The 15,381-nt window shown below is 44.8% G+C and overlaps 3 protein-coding genes across 5 annotated transcripts in view; 1 reads left to right on the forward strand and 2 right to left on the reverse strand.

Moving 5' to 3' along the window:
* The first annotated feature begins 333 nt into the window (after window positions 1-333).
* Window positions 334-5,314, forward strand: LOC122617229 (caprin homolog). The gene is made up of 4 exons (XM_043792984.1): window positions 334-855; window positions 1,972-2,154; window positions 2,210-2,376; window positions 2,464-5,314. Exons 1-4 carry the CDS (start codon window positions 481-483, stop codon window positions 4,628-4,630), a joined length of 2,892 nt encoding a protein of 963 aa, XP_043648919.1. The 5' UTR covers window positions 334-480; the 3' UTR covers window positions 4,631-5,314.
* Window positions 5,315-5,474: 160 nt separating this feature from the next.
* LOC122617230 lies at window positions 5,475-6,263 on the reverse strand. The gene is made up of 3 exons (XM_043792985.1): window positions 6,073-6,263; window positions 5,873-6,018; window positions 5,475-5,819 (listed from the first exon to the last, which is right to left on the reverse strand). The coding sequence occupies exons 1-3, from the start codon at window positions 6,215-6,217 to the stop codon at window positions 5,682-5,684; spliced, it is 429 nt and encodes a 142-aa protein (XP_043648920.1). The 5' UTR covers window positions 6,218-6,263; the 3' UTR covers window positions 5,475-5,681.
* Window positions 6,264-6,545: 282 nt separating this feature from the next.
* LOC122616498 (protein phosphatase 1 regulatory subunit 16A) overlaps window positions 6,546-15,381 on the reverse strand; it is a 42,472-nt gene continuing 33,636 nt past the window's right edge. For 2 of the 3 annotated variants that reach the window (XM_043791969.1, XM_043791970.1), the window contains 7 exons: window positions 11,703-12,389; window positions 10,483-11,191; window positions 10,130-10,255; window positions 9,992-10,067; window positions 9,504-9,624; window positions 8,931-9,439; window positions 6,546-7,988 (listed from right to left, as the gene is read on the reverse strand). In XM_043791969.1, coding sequence (XP_043647904.1) covers window positions 7,426-7,988; window positions 8,931-9,439; window positions 9,504-9,624; window positions 9,992-10,067; window positions 10,130-10,255; window positions 10,483-11,191; window positions 11,703-11,848 — 2,250 coding nt within the window. In that variant the 5' untranslated portion in view covers window positions 11,849-12,389 and the 3' untranslated portion in view covers window positions 6,546-7,425. The remainder of the gene's footprint in view (window positions 7,989-8,930; window positions 9,440-9,503; window positions 9,625-9,991; window positions 10,068-10,129; window positions 10,256-10,482; window positions 11,192-11,702; window positions 12,390-15,381) is intronic. The other variant, XM_043791971.1, reaches the window with a different exon arrangement.

The following is a 15,381-nucleotide window of genomic DNA, read 5'->3' on the forward strand; positions in this document are numbered from 1 at the left end:
TCATCGTTTCATTTAAAAAAAATGTTCCAGAAATCGAAAGACGCATATCGATAACCGGAATTGTGTCCCCGCTTTAAAAATGATTACCAAGCAATTTTCAGGGGAGACTGAGATCTTTTCACAATTCACATATTTTCTTCGCGACCTCACAGTACAGAAAACTAAAGAAAGGTATCACCAAAACGATTTGCAATTCTTTCTTTCCCACATTTTCTCAATTGCCCACTGCAATCGATTGTTGCCGGCACACAGATTGACATTGATGCTGCGTTATCGAGCTGCTAAAACTGGCAGCATCGATACTATCGACCGCACATCGGCCCGTCGGCCAGCTCTAGTTTTTTTCCCCCGAAAGGAGCAGACAAGCGAACTGGACTGGGAAACAGCAGCAGCAGCAGCAGCCGTTTGAATTGAATATCATTCCCCATTTCGAGCTAAAACGTCGTTGAGAGCCAACCAGGAAGAATCCAACGGCGCACCATGCCTTCGGCTGCAAATACCGCTACTGTTACCGCTGCAACTGCCACCACCGTCGCCGCCACTGCCAGCAACAACAACAACAGCACCAACGCCAGCAAGGAGAAGCGCTCCTCCATCACTTCGCTGGGTGGATCGGTAATCTCAGGAGCAGGAGCTGGAGCCGGAGTCGTGACCACCAATGGCCAGAGCAACAACAGCGCGGCAGCGACGACGGATGGAAGTCAAACGGATTTGGCAAGCAGCAACAACAATGGAAACGCTGCCAAATCGAAGGCGAATGCTGTGTCCGCTGCCGCCGTTCCAGAGCCGTACAATCCGCTCAAGCAGCTGCTGGTGACCATCGAGCACAAGATCCGGAATCTGGAGAAGCGCAAGGTCAGTGTGAAGGGGCCGGCAAAGTGCCGCAAAGGAAACCTTTTTCGGCAGCATGGCCCACCATTTTTATTTTCATTCCTCCGTGTTGCTTTGTTTCGTTTTGCGCGCACCCCTTACCCCCTCCCTCCCCGCGCGACCTAAGTTCTCGGGGCTGGCAGATTTTTCGCGACGCCATGTTTTCTAGAGCACAGCGTTGCCGGATCGCACACAGCGGCCGGCATGTCAATTAGAACCAGTCGAAAAAATTACACGCTTCAATATGCCGAGTGTTTTAAGCTGCCTTCGTGCACAGCACAAAAAGTGATTACATTTAATGTTTATAGCACGTCGATTCCAGAAAGTTCTTACATTGAAAAGCACGCACTGTCGACAGCTGTGTGACCGGCGGGTCTGGCAACGTCATTTGCCGGCTCTTTCTGGTTTTGTTTATAGATTTGCAGAATTAATATAGGGCAATTAACAAAAATACATTTGATACCAAGCAAAAAATAGGAAAAACGTTGATTATTCATGTATTATCATTACATAATTGAGTTTTTTTTTATTTATTATTTCTTTATATTATTGTACATAAATCGACTTATTGTTAATACTTTTCTTCTTAATTGCAAGTACTTATTCTTTTAATTACTTAACATTTATCTCTAAAATGTTGTTATGTTAAATGTAATTCGGTCACGGACATTAAGACTACATTTTTTAAATTCCTCTGGAATTTTCCACAGGAAAATTGATGTCGCAGTTTAAATGTCGTCCAAGTAAATTCCTACCACCTCAAATTAGTATACTTACTTAAAAATATATAAAAAAAAATATAAAATAGCAGTGGTTAAAACCAAAAGAGGACATTGTATAGGGGCTCCACCAAATTGAATTTTCAACGAAAGCCACTTAAAACTTATCTTTGAAAAGCGATAATGGGTGTTTTTCTAATTATCGAATTAGATTAGTTTGTAAAGTTAATTGCTTTCTACCTAAAAGAAGAGTATAGCTGCTGGTACTTTTTACTATTTTTAGTTGTATAGTTTCATTTGGAATTTCGGTTCATATAGGTCTAATTATTAACGCTGTAGCTGAGCAAATGTGACTAACACTGACTCATCATCTCTTATCTAGACCAAACTAGAGTCCTATCGCGCTATACAGAGCGGCGGAAAGGAACTGAGCGGCGACCAGGCTTCGGCAGTGGCCAAATACGATGCGGTCCTGGCCAATCTGGAGTTTGCCCGCGAGCTGGCCAAGCATATTCAGCAGCAGTCCAAGGAGGCCGAAAAGGAGCAGAAGAAGCAGGCGCGGAAGGTAAGCTCGTTAAATCGCTATTTCCCGCTGATGTTAATTTCATATTATACCAAAGGACAACCTGGCGAAGACAATTGCTGAGACGGCCAAGATTCGGGAGGTTCTGATCATTCAGAACGTGCTCAGCTGCTTCAACGACGAACAAGTGCGCAACGATTTTCTGGTTGGCGAAAATGGAGCGAAAAAGTTGGAAAACACCGAACTGGAAGTGCTGGAGAAGTTGTAAGCATCACCACACATATTTTAAACGATTTTTTATTTAAGCTTCCCTTTGGTAAATATTAATTCACAAATTCTTTCTTTTTCTAGTTTGATTGAGACGCAAACTCGCCGCCCGGAAACTTCTGAAGATGTAAGCTTTATTGCCACTGCCCAGAAGTCTGCCGAACTGTTTTACTCGACCATAAATGCGCGTCCTAAGTCTTTCGGCGAAGTGACCTTCGAGAAGTTGCGAACTCTCTTCCAGCAGATCCAGGAGAGTGGGTACCTGGACAAGTACTACCTTGTTCCACTGGCCGAAAACGCGGTAGCCAACAGCACGGATAGTGGAACAGGAAGCGGCGATGGAGAAAGCGGCGACTTGTTGAACGATGGCTCTGGCGAACTGGACACGGAACTGCCATCGGAGCCATCGGCTCGAAACTCGTTGGAGGAGGGACTGGACAAGTTGCATTTGGGCGTGCAGACAGAATTGGAGCAGCATCCACCGCACCAGCAACAGCAGGAACGTGCCGGTCATCATTTGGAGCAGCAGCACCAGAGAGCTCCTTCCTTGGAACATCTGCAGAACTTGGTGGTGCAGCAACAACAACAGCAGCAGCAGCCGACGCAGGTCTACCAAGCAGCTCCTCAGGCCGGAGGAACCACCACGCCAGTGCATGTTCTGTACGCCCCAGCGCCACCTGCCCAGCAGCAGCCCCAGCAGCCACCGCCGCATCCTCACCAGCTGTTGAGCAGCCCCGTGAATCTCCAGGCCTTGCAAACTGGAGCAGCTGCTCCACCAGCACAGCAGCAGCAGCCACATCCAACCCACTTTGCTCCCAATGTGAGGGCTGTGGAGCAAAACTACTACAAGCAGCCACCGCAACACCCTCAAGGCCCTGCACTCCAGGCACCACCAACACCCCAGCAGCAGCAGTTTATGCAGCAGTTGCGCCCCTTGGCGGAGGTCTTGGGCACAGGAAGCTTCCATTTTCTGCAGGACAGTGAACTGGACAATCCTGAGGCTTTAGCCCCGCCGCCTCCGACCAATCAGGGATTGGTATTTGAGCAGCAACCGCAGCAGCCCAACCATGTCGAAGAACCACCGCAGGCCATACAAACGCTGACCTTCACCAACCAGTCGTTCCCGTCGCAGCAGCCCAAGCTCCAGCAGCCGGGACCGCAGCAGCAGCAGCTTTTCTCCCCGGTTCTGATCCACGAGCAACGTCAACAGCAGCCACAGCAGCAGCCGCAACCAATGTTGATTATGCCGCGTCTGCCAACCCAACAGCCTCAGCAGCCTGCGCCTCAGGGAATTGGCATGCAGCCGGGCGATGTGACCTCAGTGTTTCCATACGAAAGTGCTGTGGTTACCTATGAACAGCAGATCCAGCAGCAACTAAAACAGCAACAACAGCAGCAGCAACAACAACAACAGCAGCAGCAGCAACAACATGTACAGCAGCTGGATGAGCCGTCATCTGTAAACACCTCTTCGAGTGCCGGTGCTGGCGGAGATGTGGAGAACAATGAATGGCATGCCCGTAACAACAATACGAATGCTGCCGCCACAGCTGCGCTCACGAATGTGCTCAAAGGCGAGGCCACGCCACCGGCACCGCCCACCAAGTGGAGCTCGGAGATGAATGCGATGAGTAGCGCAGCCTCGAATGGCAGCAGCAACACCAGCCACAAGCAGGAGTGGGCCACGCCCAGGGACCACAGCGCTGGCGGTGGCAATGGTGGTTATGCCGATAACGAGGGTAACAGCCATTGGAACAACTCGCAAGGAGAGGGACGTCGCAACTCTGGCAACTATCAGCGTCGTGGCGGAGACAGGGATAACCGGGATCGCGATCAGGGTGGGCGAGGCGATGAACGGCGCAATGGCGGCGACAGGGGCAACTACCGGTCGCGTCAATACGGCAACTCATCCAACACGAACGGACGCAATTCGGGCAACAGCAGTGTGTACTTCCGGAACAATGAGTCGGGCAATGGTGGAGGCAACAGCTACTACCAGAACGGAGGAGGTGGCGGTGGCACCTACAACAAGGAGTCGCGCTACGAGTCTTCCGGCGGCGGCGGAGGAAGCTACCGGGGCCAGCGCGGTGGCAACCAGCAGAGGAATGTGAATGGTTCGTATGGCGGCGGCAGGCCCATGGGCGATCGTGGTCGCGGCGGAGCGGGCAACCAGGGAGGTGGTGGTGGTGGCTACATAAACCGTCAGAACCAGTCGCAACGCATGCCTCTTGGACTGGAGAATAAAAACTGAGCAAACAATACGTATTAACCGCAAACAAAACACATACAATTCATGCAAACCATAAACACAAAATCCATACAGAAAACAAGGAAACCAATCATCAACATGCAAGTAATGGCCACGTAGACGTACAATTATTGTTACGCAAAACACTCTCAACCATAAGAAATGGAAATCTATCAAAAAGAATCCTTTATAACGCAACTAGGGAATCGAAAATGAAGCAGACACAAATCAATTCGTGCGCATTTTTCAATACGATTTATAATTACTTCCCCTGATTTTGGTTTATTCGATAATGTATTATTAATAAAACAAAATAGTGGTTAGAAACAAGAAAGAATTACAACTATATACAGGAAAGTAAGCGCTCCAAGGGTTTCTAAAACTCCCAGACAGGACAGGACTTCGTCGAAGGAATACAAACGAAAGATGGGCATAACACACAATTGTATGTGTATGTAACTTGGATCTGCCATTTCTTGCTTGATTTTACTACATTTTACTGTCTGTTTGGCTGCGTTGAAGCTGATGATAACACAGATGTCGAGAGAAAGAATATAAAAAGTATTTATACGTCTTAGCAATTAAATAACGATTCTGAAATATACAAATTAATTACTATTACCTATATATATAAACGAAGGATAAATATATTTATAGTTTGTGCTCTTACTGTCCTGCTCTATCCCATTTCAACACCTTTTTTTTGTTTGTTCTGCCAAACTTTTACACACAAACGATGAAAACAAAAATACAAAGCCACGTAAAAATTAATAGTTGTAATTAATACTGCGCGAATGGAGAAGCGTGCACACTAACAGTGCATTATAAATGAAATGAAAACTATGTATTTGCAAGATAGTACATATATTAAACAAAAGTATATAAGCCATTCGTTTTCTTCAAGTATTTGGGCCCAAGATTTTTATATTTTCTTGGAATATTTGAAATTAAAAATGGAAAAAGAAGTTTTTAAGTTAAATGGGGCTACTTGGCTACAATTCAACTCCGGAAAAACATAAAAGCGTATATTAAATAATTCTAAAAAAGAAGCTAACTATTCAATTTTGTCTGGCTTCTTGGACTCAACGGTTCCTCCATCGCAGAGAAACCAAAGACCAGCCAGAATGAGTGTTATTCCGATGCCAGACAATACTGTAAGTGGCTCCCGATAGACAAGCGCTCCTAAAATAAACTATATAGCGAAAGTTAGTCATAATTAACCAAATATTTCGGGAAAGCACCCACCGATAAGACATAATTCGAAGCGGAAGTTAAAACGACGCAGGTTAAAGTTTGTTCAGTCATTTGCAGGGCCTTCAAAAAGCAGCGCAAGTTGCAAACATTGCATATTACCATTAGCACTAATGGCAGCAGCTGAATTAAAGCTATTTCTAAAAAGTAAAAGGGTTTATTTGATTGTTTATTTTGAGAAAAAACAATCTTGCCTAAATAGGAAGAGTCTCCTTGAGTTTCCGAAGGATTGAGTAATTTCCGGGCGCTGAGGTGGCTGGGCAGTTTTCCGAAAAAGCTTCCTGCAGCTGCAAAGGACCCAGCCACCAAACTATATCGGTATTTTGCGAGGGATTCCATTTAGTTAAATCTTAAACTTAAAAGTTCAAACCAATAAGAATGTAAACAAAAGTCAAGCAAAGCAGCAGCTGATGCTCAGAGCTGCTAACCTACCTCAATGTCACAGGCCTGCTAACTTGTGGGGAAACATGGCGTGGTTGATCAAAAATCCCACAGGTGGAGCACCTTGGCGCACCATTTAAAAAACAAAATATTTCATTCACTTAATGCCTAATAAAAAAATAAGCACAGGTTAATAAAAAGCCAACCTTTTAAAAAATATAAAACCGTTAATAAAATAAAAAACACGAGTGTAATTTTTTCGTATTTCATTTGTTTATTTTACAAAACGTTCAGCTAATGCCTTGACATTCATCGAAAAAGTCTCATTTGCTAATTGCGCGTTGTTTTGCATCTTTTGGAATTGTGTAGGTATATATACAAAGACAGTTGCTACATAAATAATACATATATTCTTGTACCTCTCAACAAAACGCAACTTACATAACGCAGAGCAAAGTAGTTGCATTACAAAATAAATCTCTATGCTGTCTGGCATAAGCAATTCTTTCAATTCTTTTCAATTCAAACATTTAGACACTTATATGGAAAATTGCTTGAGTGCTATGCATTTTGTCTCATTGCTTTGCTTTTCTTCGCTGTCACGGTTTAACTACAATTTCGCTATCGTACTATAACTATATATTTAGTTAAATATTTACTTGCTGCATAATACTTTGCCTGTTCGGTTTTAACACTCACACACGGAAACACAGATATTCCTAATGCACTCCAAGCAAATCTATTAAGTTAGGTTCTTAGCATTGCTATATAAATATTTTTTGATGTTTTTCCGTTTCCGTTTTGATTTAGTTTTTATATGTATATCGACTAAGGTAAACTGCTCACAATTATTTTATATGTAATTCTTTTTATGTTCATTAAAATGTATACATATGGTTGTATATTTGTATAAATTTGTTTCGTATAATTGGTTGTGTGTCTTTAGTGTTTTGTTGTGTCTGCTAGGAAAATGCAACGACTTTCAGCCGTTTCTAGGAGCTCACAGAATTGAACCCCATGCTCAAAACCAACATGCATTTGTGTAATCAACATTCAACAATTCACTCACTGAATTCGGCTAATCTAATAAAAAGACACTTTTTTCTTGCCATTTAACAAATGGTCTATCCCTCTAACAATTCTGGCTGCTCAAATACAATGCCCTTCTACATCAGGAGGCAGCACCTACGACTGGAACTGGTGCTATCGGTGACCACGTCGCCAGTGATGCCGCTGAACTTGTTCAGCGAACTGCCCGCCGGTGAGGAGCCCTCGAAGTCGGATAGTACGCTGCCCGGACCCATGTGTCCCATGTGACCCAGCGTTGGTTGCGTCGAGATCGGTGCTGATCCGTTGTTGTTGTTGTTGCTGGTGCTTAGGTTATTGTTGTTGTTGCTGCTGCCGCCGGCTCCTAAAACAGAACCATTAGTTGGTGTGGCACTAGCTGCTGCTGCAATTGGATGGGCATTGCTAGTTGCTTGGGATGACAATTCGAAAGTATTGAGGACATTGGCGGTGCGTGAAAGCGAGCGCTGCTTCTTCAAGTTGGCCAATGTGGCACCGTAGCCATCCAAGGCAACATGCTGCTGCTGCTGTTGCTGCTGCGGCTGCTGCTGATGCTGCTGAAGCTGCTGGTGTTGCTGCAACAGCAGCACGTGTTGCTGCTGGTGGTGTTGCTGATGCTGCTGCTGCTGTTGATGTTGCTGATGGTGGTGCGTGCTATTGGTGTCTGGATGTTGGAGGTTTTTGGCAAGGCGTTGGGTGTGTTTGGTGTTTAGTGGTGCGTTGGTGGTGTGGTTGTTGTTTTTATAGTTGATGATGATGCGGGCAGGCAGACGACACAGAACGGGCGAAACGAGGCACAACAACGACAACAAAAAAGAATGAAACGGAAACAAGCAAATGTTATTTTACTTTTCTTCTCTTTCCCTGAGAGTTAAGTTAGCAGATACCCCTTGACCTGTTGGGGGGTGTGATCGGATAGGTGGGATGGATGTTACATGCGAGTCAAATATGCTAATTGCAGCCATGCTCCTCTGTCTTCTCAGTACGGGAGTTAATACAAATAAATATGGATAGTGAGCTATTAAGAAAGTAATCATTTGCAAATAACATAAAATATGCTTAGTTTATGCTATTTGAGGCTGTTACATAAAGATAAAGATCATTTTTATTGCATTTTATTAGGTTGTAACTAATGAAAACTAATGAAACAATAGGATGCCTATTCATATGAACAGTATTTTACTACGACATTAGCTGTCATTTCCATACTATATATAAACAAATTTACAACAAAAGAGTTTCAAAGAGGTTTCCTATCAATACTCGTACTAAGGTATCAAATAGCGGTCCCTACAGGGCATACGCCATTCGATACTCCACTCATGCTGTTAGCTGTGTTTGCTTGTTGGAAGTATTTTCATTTCCATTTTAGTAGAGTCGTTAAATAAACATTAAACATTGACATTGACACGGGGACAGAATGGCGCTTAAGCAGAACTCTTCGTGATACGTTGACGCTCCTTGGGAGCCAAACAGGGTGGTTGGAGGTGGCTGGAGGTGACTGGAGGTGTTTGGATGGGTGCTTGAGTAAATGGCTGGCTTTGGTTGAAAGGAGGAAGCGAAAGCGGAAGCAAGCCTGACACGTGGCCAAAGGCGTTACACTCACCCACGAGGACGGTGACCTGGACATTGATTTTGCCGTTGGCAGCCTCCTTCGACGACTGGATCTGAACGGCCTCGGCACTGGCCGCCGTTCCCTTTTCGGTGAGGATGACGGCCGCCGCCGAGGTAGCTCGCTGCATCTCTGCCGCGCCACCGGCGGCTTTCAGGCGGAGCAGCTCATCGTTTTCCCGGCCATCCGGTGGACGGCGCGACGGATAGGAATGTGTGGCGGTGGCCGACAATGCGGCGGAGGATGCCATCATGGCATTGTCCAGCGCATCGGCGGACTTGGAGTGCGGCAGTGGTTGGCCATTCGAACTGCCCGTCGAGGGTCGCTTCTCGCCGTTGTTGTTTCCGTAACCATAGCCATTGGTCAGCGGATCCCCTCCCGAGGAGGGAGCCTCCGAGTCCGTCGCCTCCTGCGCCTGCAGACGCAGACGCGTCTCCTCGACGGCATCCTTTTTGGTTGTCAGCGTTTTGTCTCGCAAACTGGTGCGTCGCACTGATTGGGCTCTGTGGAGTGCGATAGTTAGTTTTAAGGGTCTGGTTTAATGGGCTCCAAGTGCTGTATAAATGCCTTGTGTTGTTGCTCTGCGAGCGTCGAACGCGTCGTCGCTGTGCCTCGGCCAGTCGTTTGCTCTCCTGCTCCGTCTTCAGCTGCTCGATGCGCTCCCTGATCTCGGGGTCTTCACAGATGTCTACGGAGGCGGAGGTAATGGATTTTAAGTATCTAGTTCAGACGTTAAATAAAATCCTACGATTGCGACAATTAACATTCATCTTAATATAAATGAGAGTAAGTGTTTAAAGTAAATAATGAACTAGGGAGAACTTTGTGCAAAATGGCCATTTTAAGTAAATATTCCTACGAAGCTCGAGCAGTGTAAGCAAAGTTCTTCACACCTGAGAGCGCCATTCCTACTACAAATAGTCTAGATTTACACATTTTCCGTGTGGCATTAACAACAATTTATAGCTCAATTTCATATTCATGGTTATTTTGCTGGATAGCAGGATGGTAGAGCAGCGTTGATTCAGAGCCGCAACCTTTTCGCATATTCTCACCTGAAGGAGTCTCATCGTCCTTGTTGCGAACATTCAGATCAGCACCACATTGTGCCAGCATCTCCAGCACCTCCAACTGAAAGGGTGGGACATTTAAAATTATTATTCCCATTTATATGGCTTCGAGGCTTCACTCACATGACCCCAGCAAGCGGCGGCATGAACCGGGGTCCACAGATCCTTGTCCATGGCATCCACGTTGACATGCTGCTCCAGCAAAAACTCCACGACGCGGACGTATCCGTTGGCCGCAGCTATGTGAAGCTGAATAATTGAGATAAATTAAAGGTTGTGCACAGGAAGTGAGTATGGGTTTAATGAAGCTGGATAACTATACTTTTCATTGAAAATAATACGGTATTTTGTAGGAAACTGATTGTATAATATTTGTGTAGAAGTTTTCTTTGCATTAAGTTTAATAAGCTTTTGTGTAGGAATTATTCCTTGAATTAAGTTTTATTAGCTCTTTCCTAAGATAAAATTCCACTTACCGGAGTTGCGCACTGGTAGTCCGGCTCCTCCAAGTCACCTCCTGTGCGAGCCAACTCCATTAGGTCGCGCAGCATAATCCGCTCCGTGGAGGAGCGCGTCTCATCGATGAGCTCCTGGGTCACGCCACGCTGAGCCATCTCGCCCTCGATGAAGTCCAATGTGTTCTCGTCGTCGCACAGGTCGTAGGGCATGTTGCCGTCGGTGTTGACCGCCAGCAGATTGGCGCCGTGCCGGATGAGGATGCGGACGAGGTCGAGGTGGCCGCAGGTGGCGGCCGCATGAAGGGGCGTCCACTTATCACTGTCCTGCGCATCCACATTCGCACCGTACTCCAGCAGCAGCTGCAGCATCTCGACGTTGTTATCAATGCACGCCTGATGCATCGCCGTCAGTCCGTCCTCGTTGGCGGCATCCGGCGTGATTCCGTGCTGCAGCAGAGCCGCAACCTCGGGCATATCGTTCCGGGATGCGGCCTCGAGCAGCACCACGCTGTTCTCGAAGGATATGTGCCGCCTGCCGCTCAACGTGCCCGATCCATTGGCGTGCCGGAAGTGGTGCGTGGTATCTCCGTTGCCGTTCATCAGTCCGTTGCCCAGTGATCCGGATCCGGTTCCGCTGCCGCCGCTCGCCGTGTTGCCCTTCGCCCGCTGCAACTTGGCCCACTCCTTGTCCTTCTGCCTGGAGAGCTTCAGCTGCTGGGCACGACGTCTAATTAACAAGAAGGGATTGAGCATGAGATTTGGGATTAGTTGTGCAAGTTGAATGGCTTTAAAAATGTATGGGGCGGAGTCTAGGAAATCTATCTAAAGGGATTTACTTGGACAAAAGCCATCAATTTCTTTTCCTATTCTGAGTTTTTAAATACAGATGGTAGCGGATGTTTATTGTTCTTCTTTTAACTTCAATCCAATTAATAAAGATTTTAAACAGCAGGGTTCTACTTTATCTTTTGTAAAACATATATACTCTAAGGAAGAAATATTCACATAAGGTAAATGTTTCTTTTACATAAAGAAGAGCGGAAAAAGAAGCAAAGTAATCATTTTATTGGAATACAATGGTTGTGATCAATTTAATCAATTGAATGTAGTAAACAGAACATCTAAAGAAAATCGGTTAATAATGGATATTCCGGCACCTTTGAAAACTGCTTCAAGTGTATATCCCATGAACTGTGTGTCCTATACTGATTATATAATGAAATGCACTTTGAACTCACAGTCTGGCCAGCTGGAGCCGCTCGTGGGTGGGCAGGCTCTCCACGGTCTGCATCTCGGCCACCAGATCGGCGTGCTCCATCTTGAGCTGCTTGGTGTAGCTGGCATCCTCCTGGCTCTTGCGCTGTATCAGAATGCCCTTGATCATGTTGATTTGTTGACTTGAACCCTACACCCGCTCAATGATATGTTTGCAAGTGTGCTCCAGAGTTGTTCCGTTCAATTTTATAGCATTTGACAACAATTTGCGAGGCTTTTGTTATTTGTGCTGCTGTTGCTGTTTGTGGTTGTGATGTTGCTCGTCTGGTGCGCATGCATTTGTATGCAAATTGCAATTTGCATCTTTGAATTTGATTTGATTGCGGGTGTTGTCTCTGGCGGCTCTTATTGTTGCCCTCGTTGTTGCCAGTTGCACGTTGCTCTTAGCTGCAGCAGCTGTTTGGATTGCTGCAGCAGCTGTTGCGCTTTGCTGCTGCTGTTGCTGCTATTGCTGCTGCTGCTGCGGTACACTTTTCCCAGATCCTTTCACTCCTGGTCAACACCCGAGGCTGCTCTCATGGCAACTACCACGTTTATCCCTCGTCCTGCGCGGTTGTCTGGTCCTGTCCTCAGTGTTTACTTATGATTTGCTTTTCCCAGCTGTCGATGTTTGCCGAAGCTCGCTTCTCCGAAACTTTTCGTTGTAACCTCTGCAAGGGGAAAAAACGAAAAACAAGAAAAGCAAATCAAATACATATAATATTTCATAAAACTGTGAAGTTTCCCAGTTCTCCCATCCAAAATCTAGCTGTCCGATAAAATTAAGCATGATAAATGATTCCTGAACGCGAAGGGCCAGGGCAATTGAGTTAATGGAATCAAAGTTCAAAAAGTACCAGTCAATATTCCTTTTGCTGCACTTTTTAATATAGCGTTAAAGTGTTAAAATGTATAAAATATAAAACACGGTTATTCAAAATTTTTAAGTTTAATTTATACAACCTAAATTTAAAAAGGTAAAATAATAGAAAAATCCAATTATTTTTTTTTAAATTATTAAAGTTTTTCCGATATCCTTGGAATGCTTTAAACTTAAAAATGAACCTACTCGTTCATTTCTAAGTTATAATTGAGATGTGTAATCAAAGGTCTGTTGTTTCCCTAGAGTATTTGAACTTTGATGTGCCCGTGCAAGTTTCGCCCAGTAATGGTTTCTTTTTGGGTGCGTTGAAGCGCAAGGATAATGCTGATGACGCATGTGTCCTTGGATCCCTTGACTTAACCCGCTGAGGCCCCCGCTCCACTCGACCTGTCATCGATAGCCTGGCCAATGCCTTGAATAAGTATTAGCCTCTGCTTCGTGGAAATTGCATGCCAAGGAGCCATCATCGAGTTAAGTTTGCTTTACTCGGTTGAAGCCACAAGCCCAATCTCATGTGCAGCCAGCTTGATCCTGTGAATGTGTCTTATCCTAGTACGGTCAACAAAGGGAATTACTAAGTGGACTTGTAACGAGAACTCAGTAAAAAGAGCAAGGTTTTTAAAGACCGTGCTGAGTTGGCTCGGTAAAAAGCACTAAGACATTAGGTGGCTTATTTACTATGCGCTGAGTGCAAAAACGTTTGAGCGGAAAACGAGAGAAAAGGACTGCAAGATTATTTTAAAAGATGATTACGCGGAAGTAGAACAAAAAAGCATATTGGATTATCCTAGGTCCTTTGGGACCTAAGTAGAATAAATTCTACAGCAAAAGTTTAAGCTAAAGTAGACACATAAATATATTCCTATATTCCCTTTAACCAATTAATTAATAATCCGATAGTTGAAACCGCAGTTCGTTTACTTAGGGACTTAGGGACAGATAAACAAGCATCAGAAAGCATTATAAATCAGGACCACCAACTAATGCGATTCATTAATTATTTACCTGTTTTCTTGCACAATATAAGTCATTGAACAAAACCAATAAAATTAATTTGCCGTCCTTCCGTATATGAACATTCTCAAGCTCAATTTCACATTAGAGTGAAACGCAACATTTGTTAGGCCAACAATCAATCATTTTCCCCTGAAAACACTTAATCTGTGCGCTTTCATTTGAGTCGAGTATCTCGTCAAACTGTATCAATTCCGACTTGATGCGAGAATAAAGTTCATTATCATAAATTGAAAATTGTAATTATTGTTTGCGTTTGCCTTGAAATACTGCATGCGCGATGGGAGATTGTGTGTGCGAGTGTGTGTGCACTTTCCTCTTCCATATTGCAGCAGTAATAGTCATTAAATGAACAATTTAAATCGAATATCGATTATGGCTGCTGGTAACACACTTTTCGGCATCCTGTTATGGCACATGAATATCCTTGAAGTCGATGGATGGGAAATTGCTGCCATTAAGGAAATGTTCATTTATGCGTTTTGTCAGTTGCAATACAAAAGGAATTTCCATCCGACGTGACTGCCATAATGTGCGAGTGTGTACCAAAAATTGTCGATAGCAGGACCTAAAAACAACAACAGCTCTACGCACTACTGAAATAACAATGGGCACCCCAACTACACCGCACACCATGGCGTATGCGTGTTATCTGGGCGGTCAGGCAGTAGTACTTGCTCTTTCGCACTTGAGCTGTGCGTGCCTGGAACTTCGTGTTATTAATTTTGCACGCCTCGTTTTAAGCTCAATATTTATGCAACTCCACAATGGCGAGAGCTCACAAAATTTATGACTTGGAGATAAGGAAGCCACAGCGCAAAAACCGAACAGCTTTCAAATCACTGAAACTAGAGCAGCAGCTAAGATGTTAAGTGATGATACCCACAAATTGGGAAGCACAACTATCTTATATTCTACCTAATCCCTGTAGTTCCAAGCACTGGATCCTATAATTTTGTAACCAGCATAAAATCAAGAATATTGAAAGTATCTTGGTACTAGCATTTTATTAATATTAGCCAGTAATCCATTTTAAATCCTCGAATAGAATAGCAATGTTTTGTTATTCCTTTGTATTTTCAAATGACATAATGATTTTGCGAGAACAAACACTTTGCGTTATTAGTTTACCCCGCAAAAGTGCATATAATTTACGACTTAAAGGCAGACATTAGCCGATAAGATAGAAGAGAGCTTAACGGAACGAAACTCAAATACACTTAGAGCAGTTTAATTTGTCTTTTTCCCCAGTTCTCCCACTCACGGTGCCCAAGTGCCCCCAAAACATCAAGGCAAGTGACGAAAGCCACGGTGACCTCAAGGGCCGGATGAAAGGGCGCCCGCCCAGTGAAGGGGAGGGGAGGGGATGGAAGGGGCTGGCAAATGAATGGCACTCGACAGGCGCAATGTGCAACACGAGCTAGCAACAACAACAAGGGCTGGCTAAAACAGAAGAAAAAAGAAACAAAGTAGAAAAATCACCTTCCAGGCATTATCCTTCGGATAGGTCAGGGGATCTAGCTGGCGACGAAATCTGCCGACGGCCAGCGGCCAAGGAATTCCCTCGTCCTTTCTAATGAGCGCCCGCATCACCAGCACCACCAGCATCACCAGAATCACTAGCAGCGTCCGAAGCAGCACCAGCTGCACATGCCTGTGCTAGATTGCTACAGTGGCACTCCGCTAAGAGAGAATCGTTACATCCTGCACTTTACAATTTTTGAAAACTTTTTGTTTAAGATTTATAGACTTCTTGGACTCTGACT

The sequence above is a fragment of the Drosophila teissieri genome, chromosome 3L (assembly GCF_016746235.2).
Source record: "Drosophila teissieri strain GT53w chromosome 3L, Prin_Dtei_1.1, whole genome shotgun sequence".
Taxonomy (NCBI): domain Eukaryota; kingdom Metazoa; phylum Arthropoda; class Insecta; order Diptera; family Drosophilidae; genus Drosophila; species Drosophila teissieri.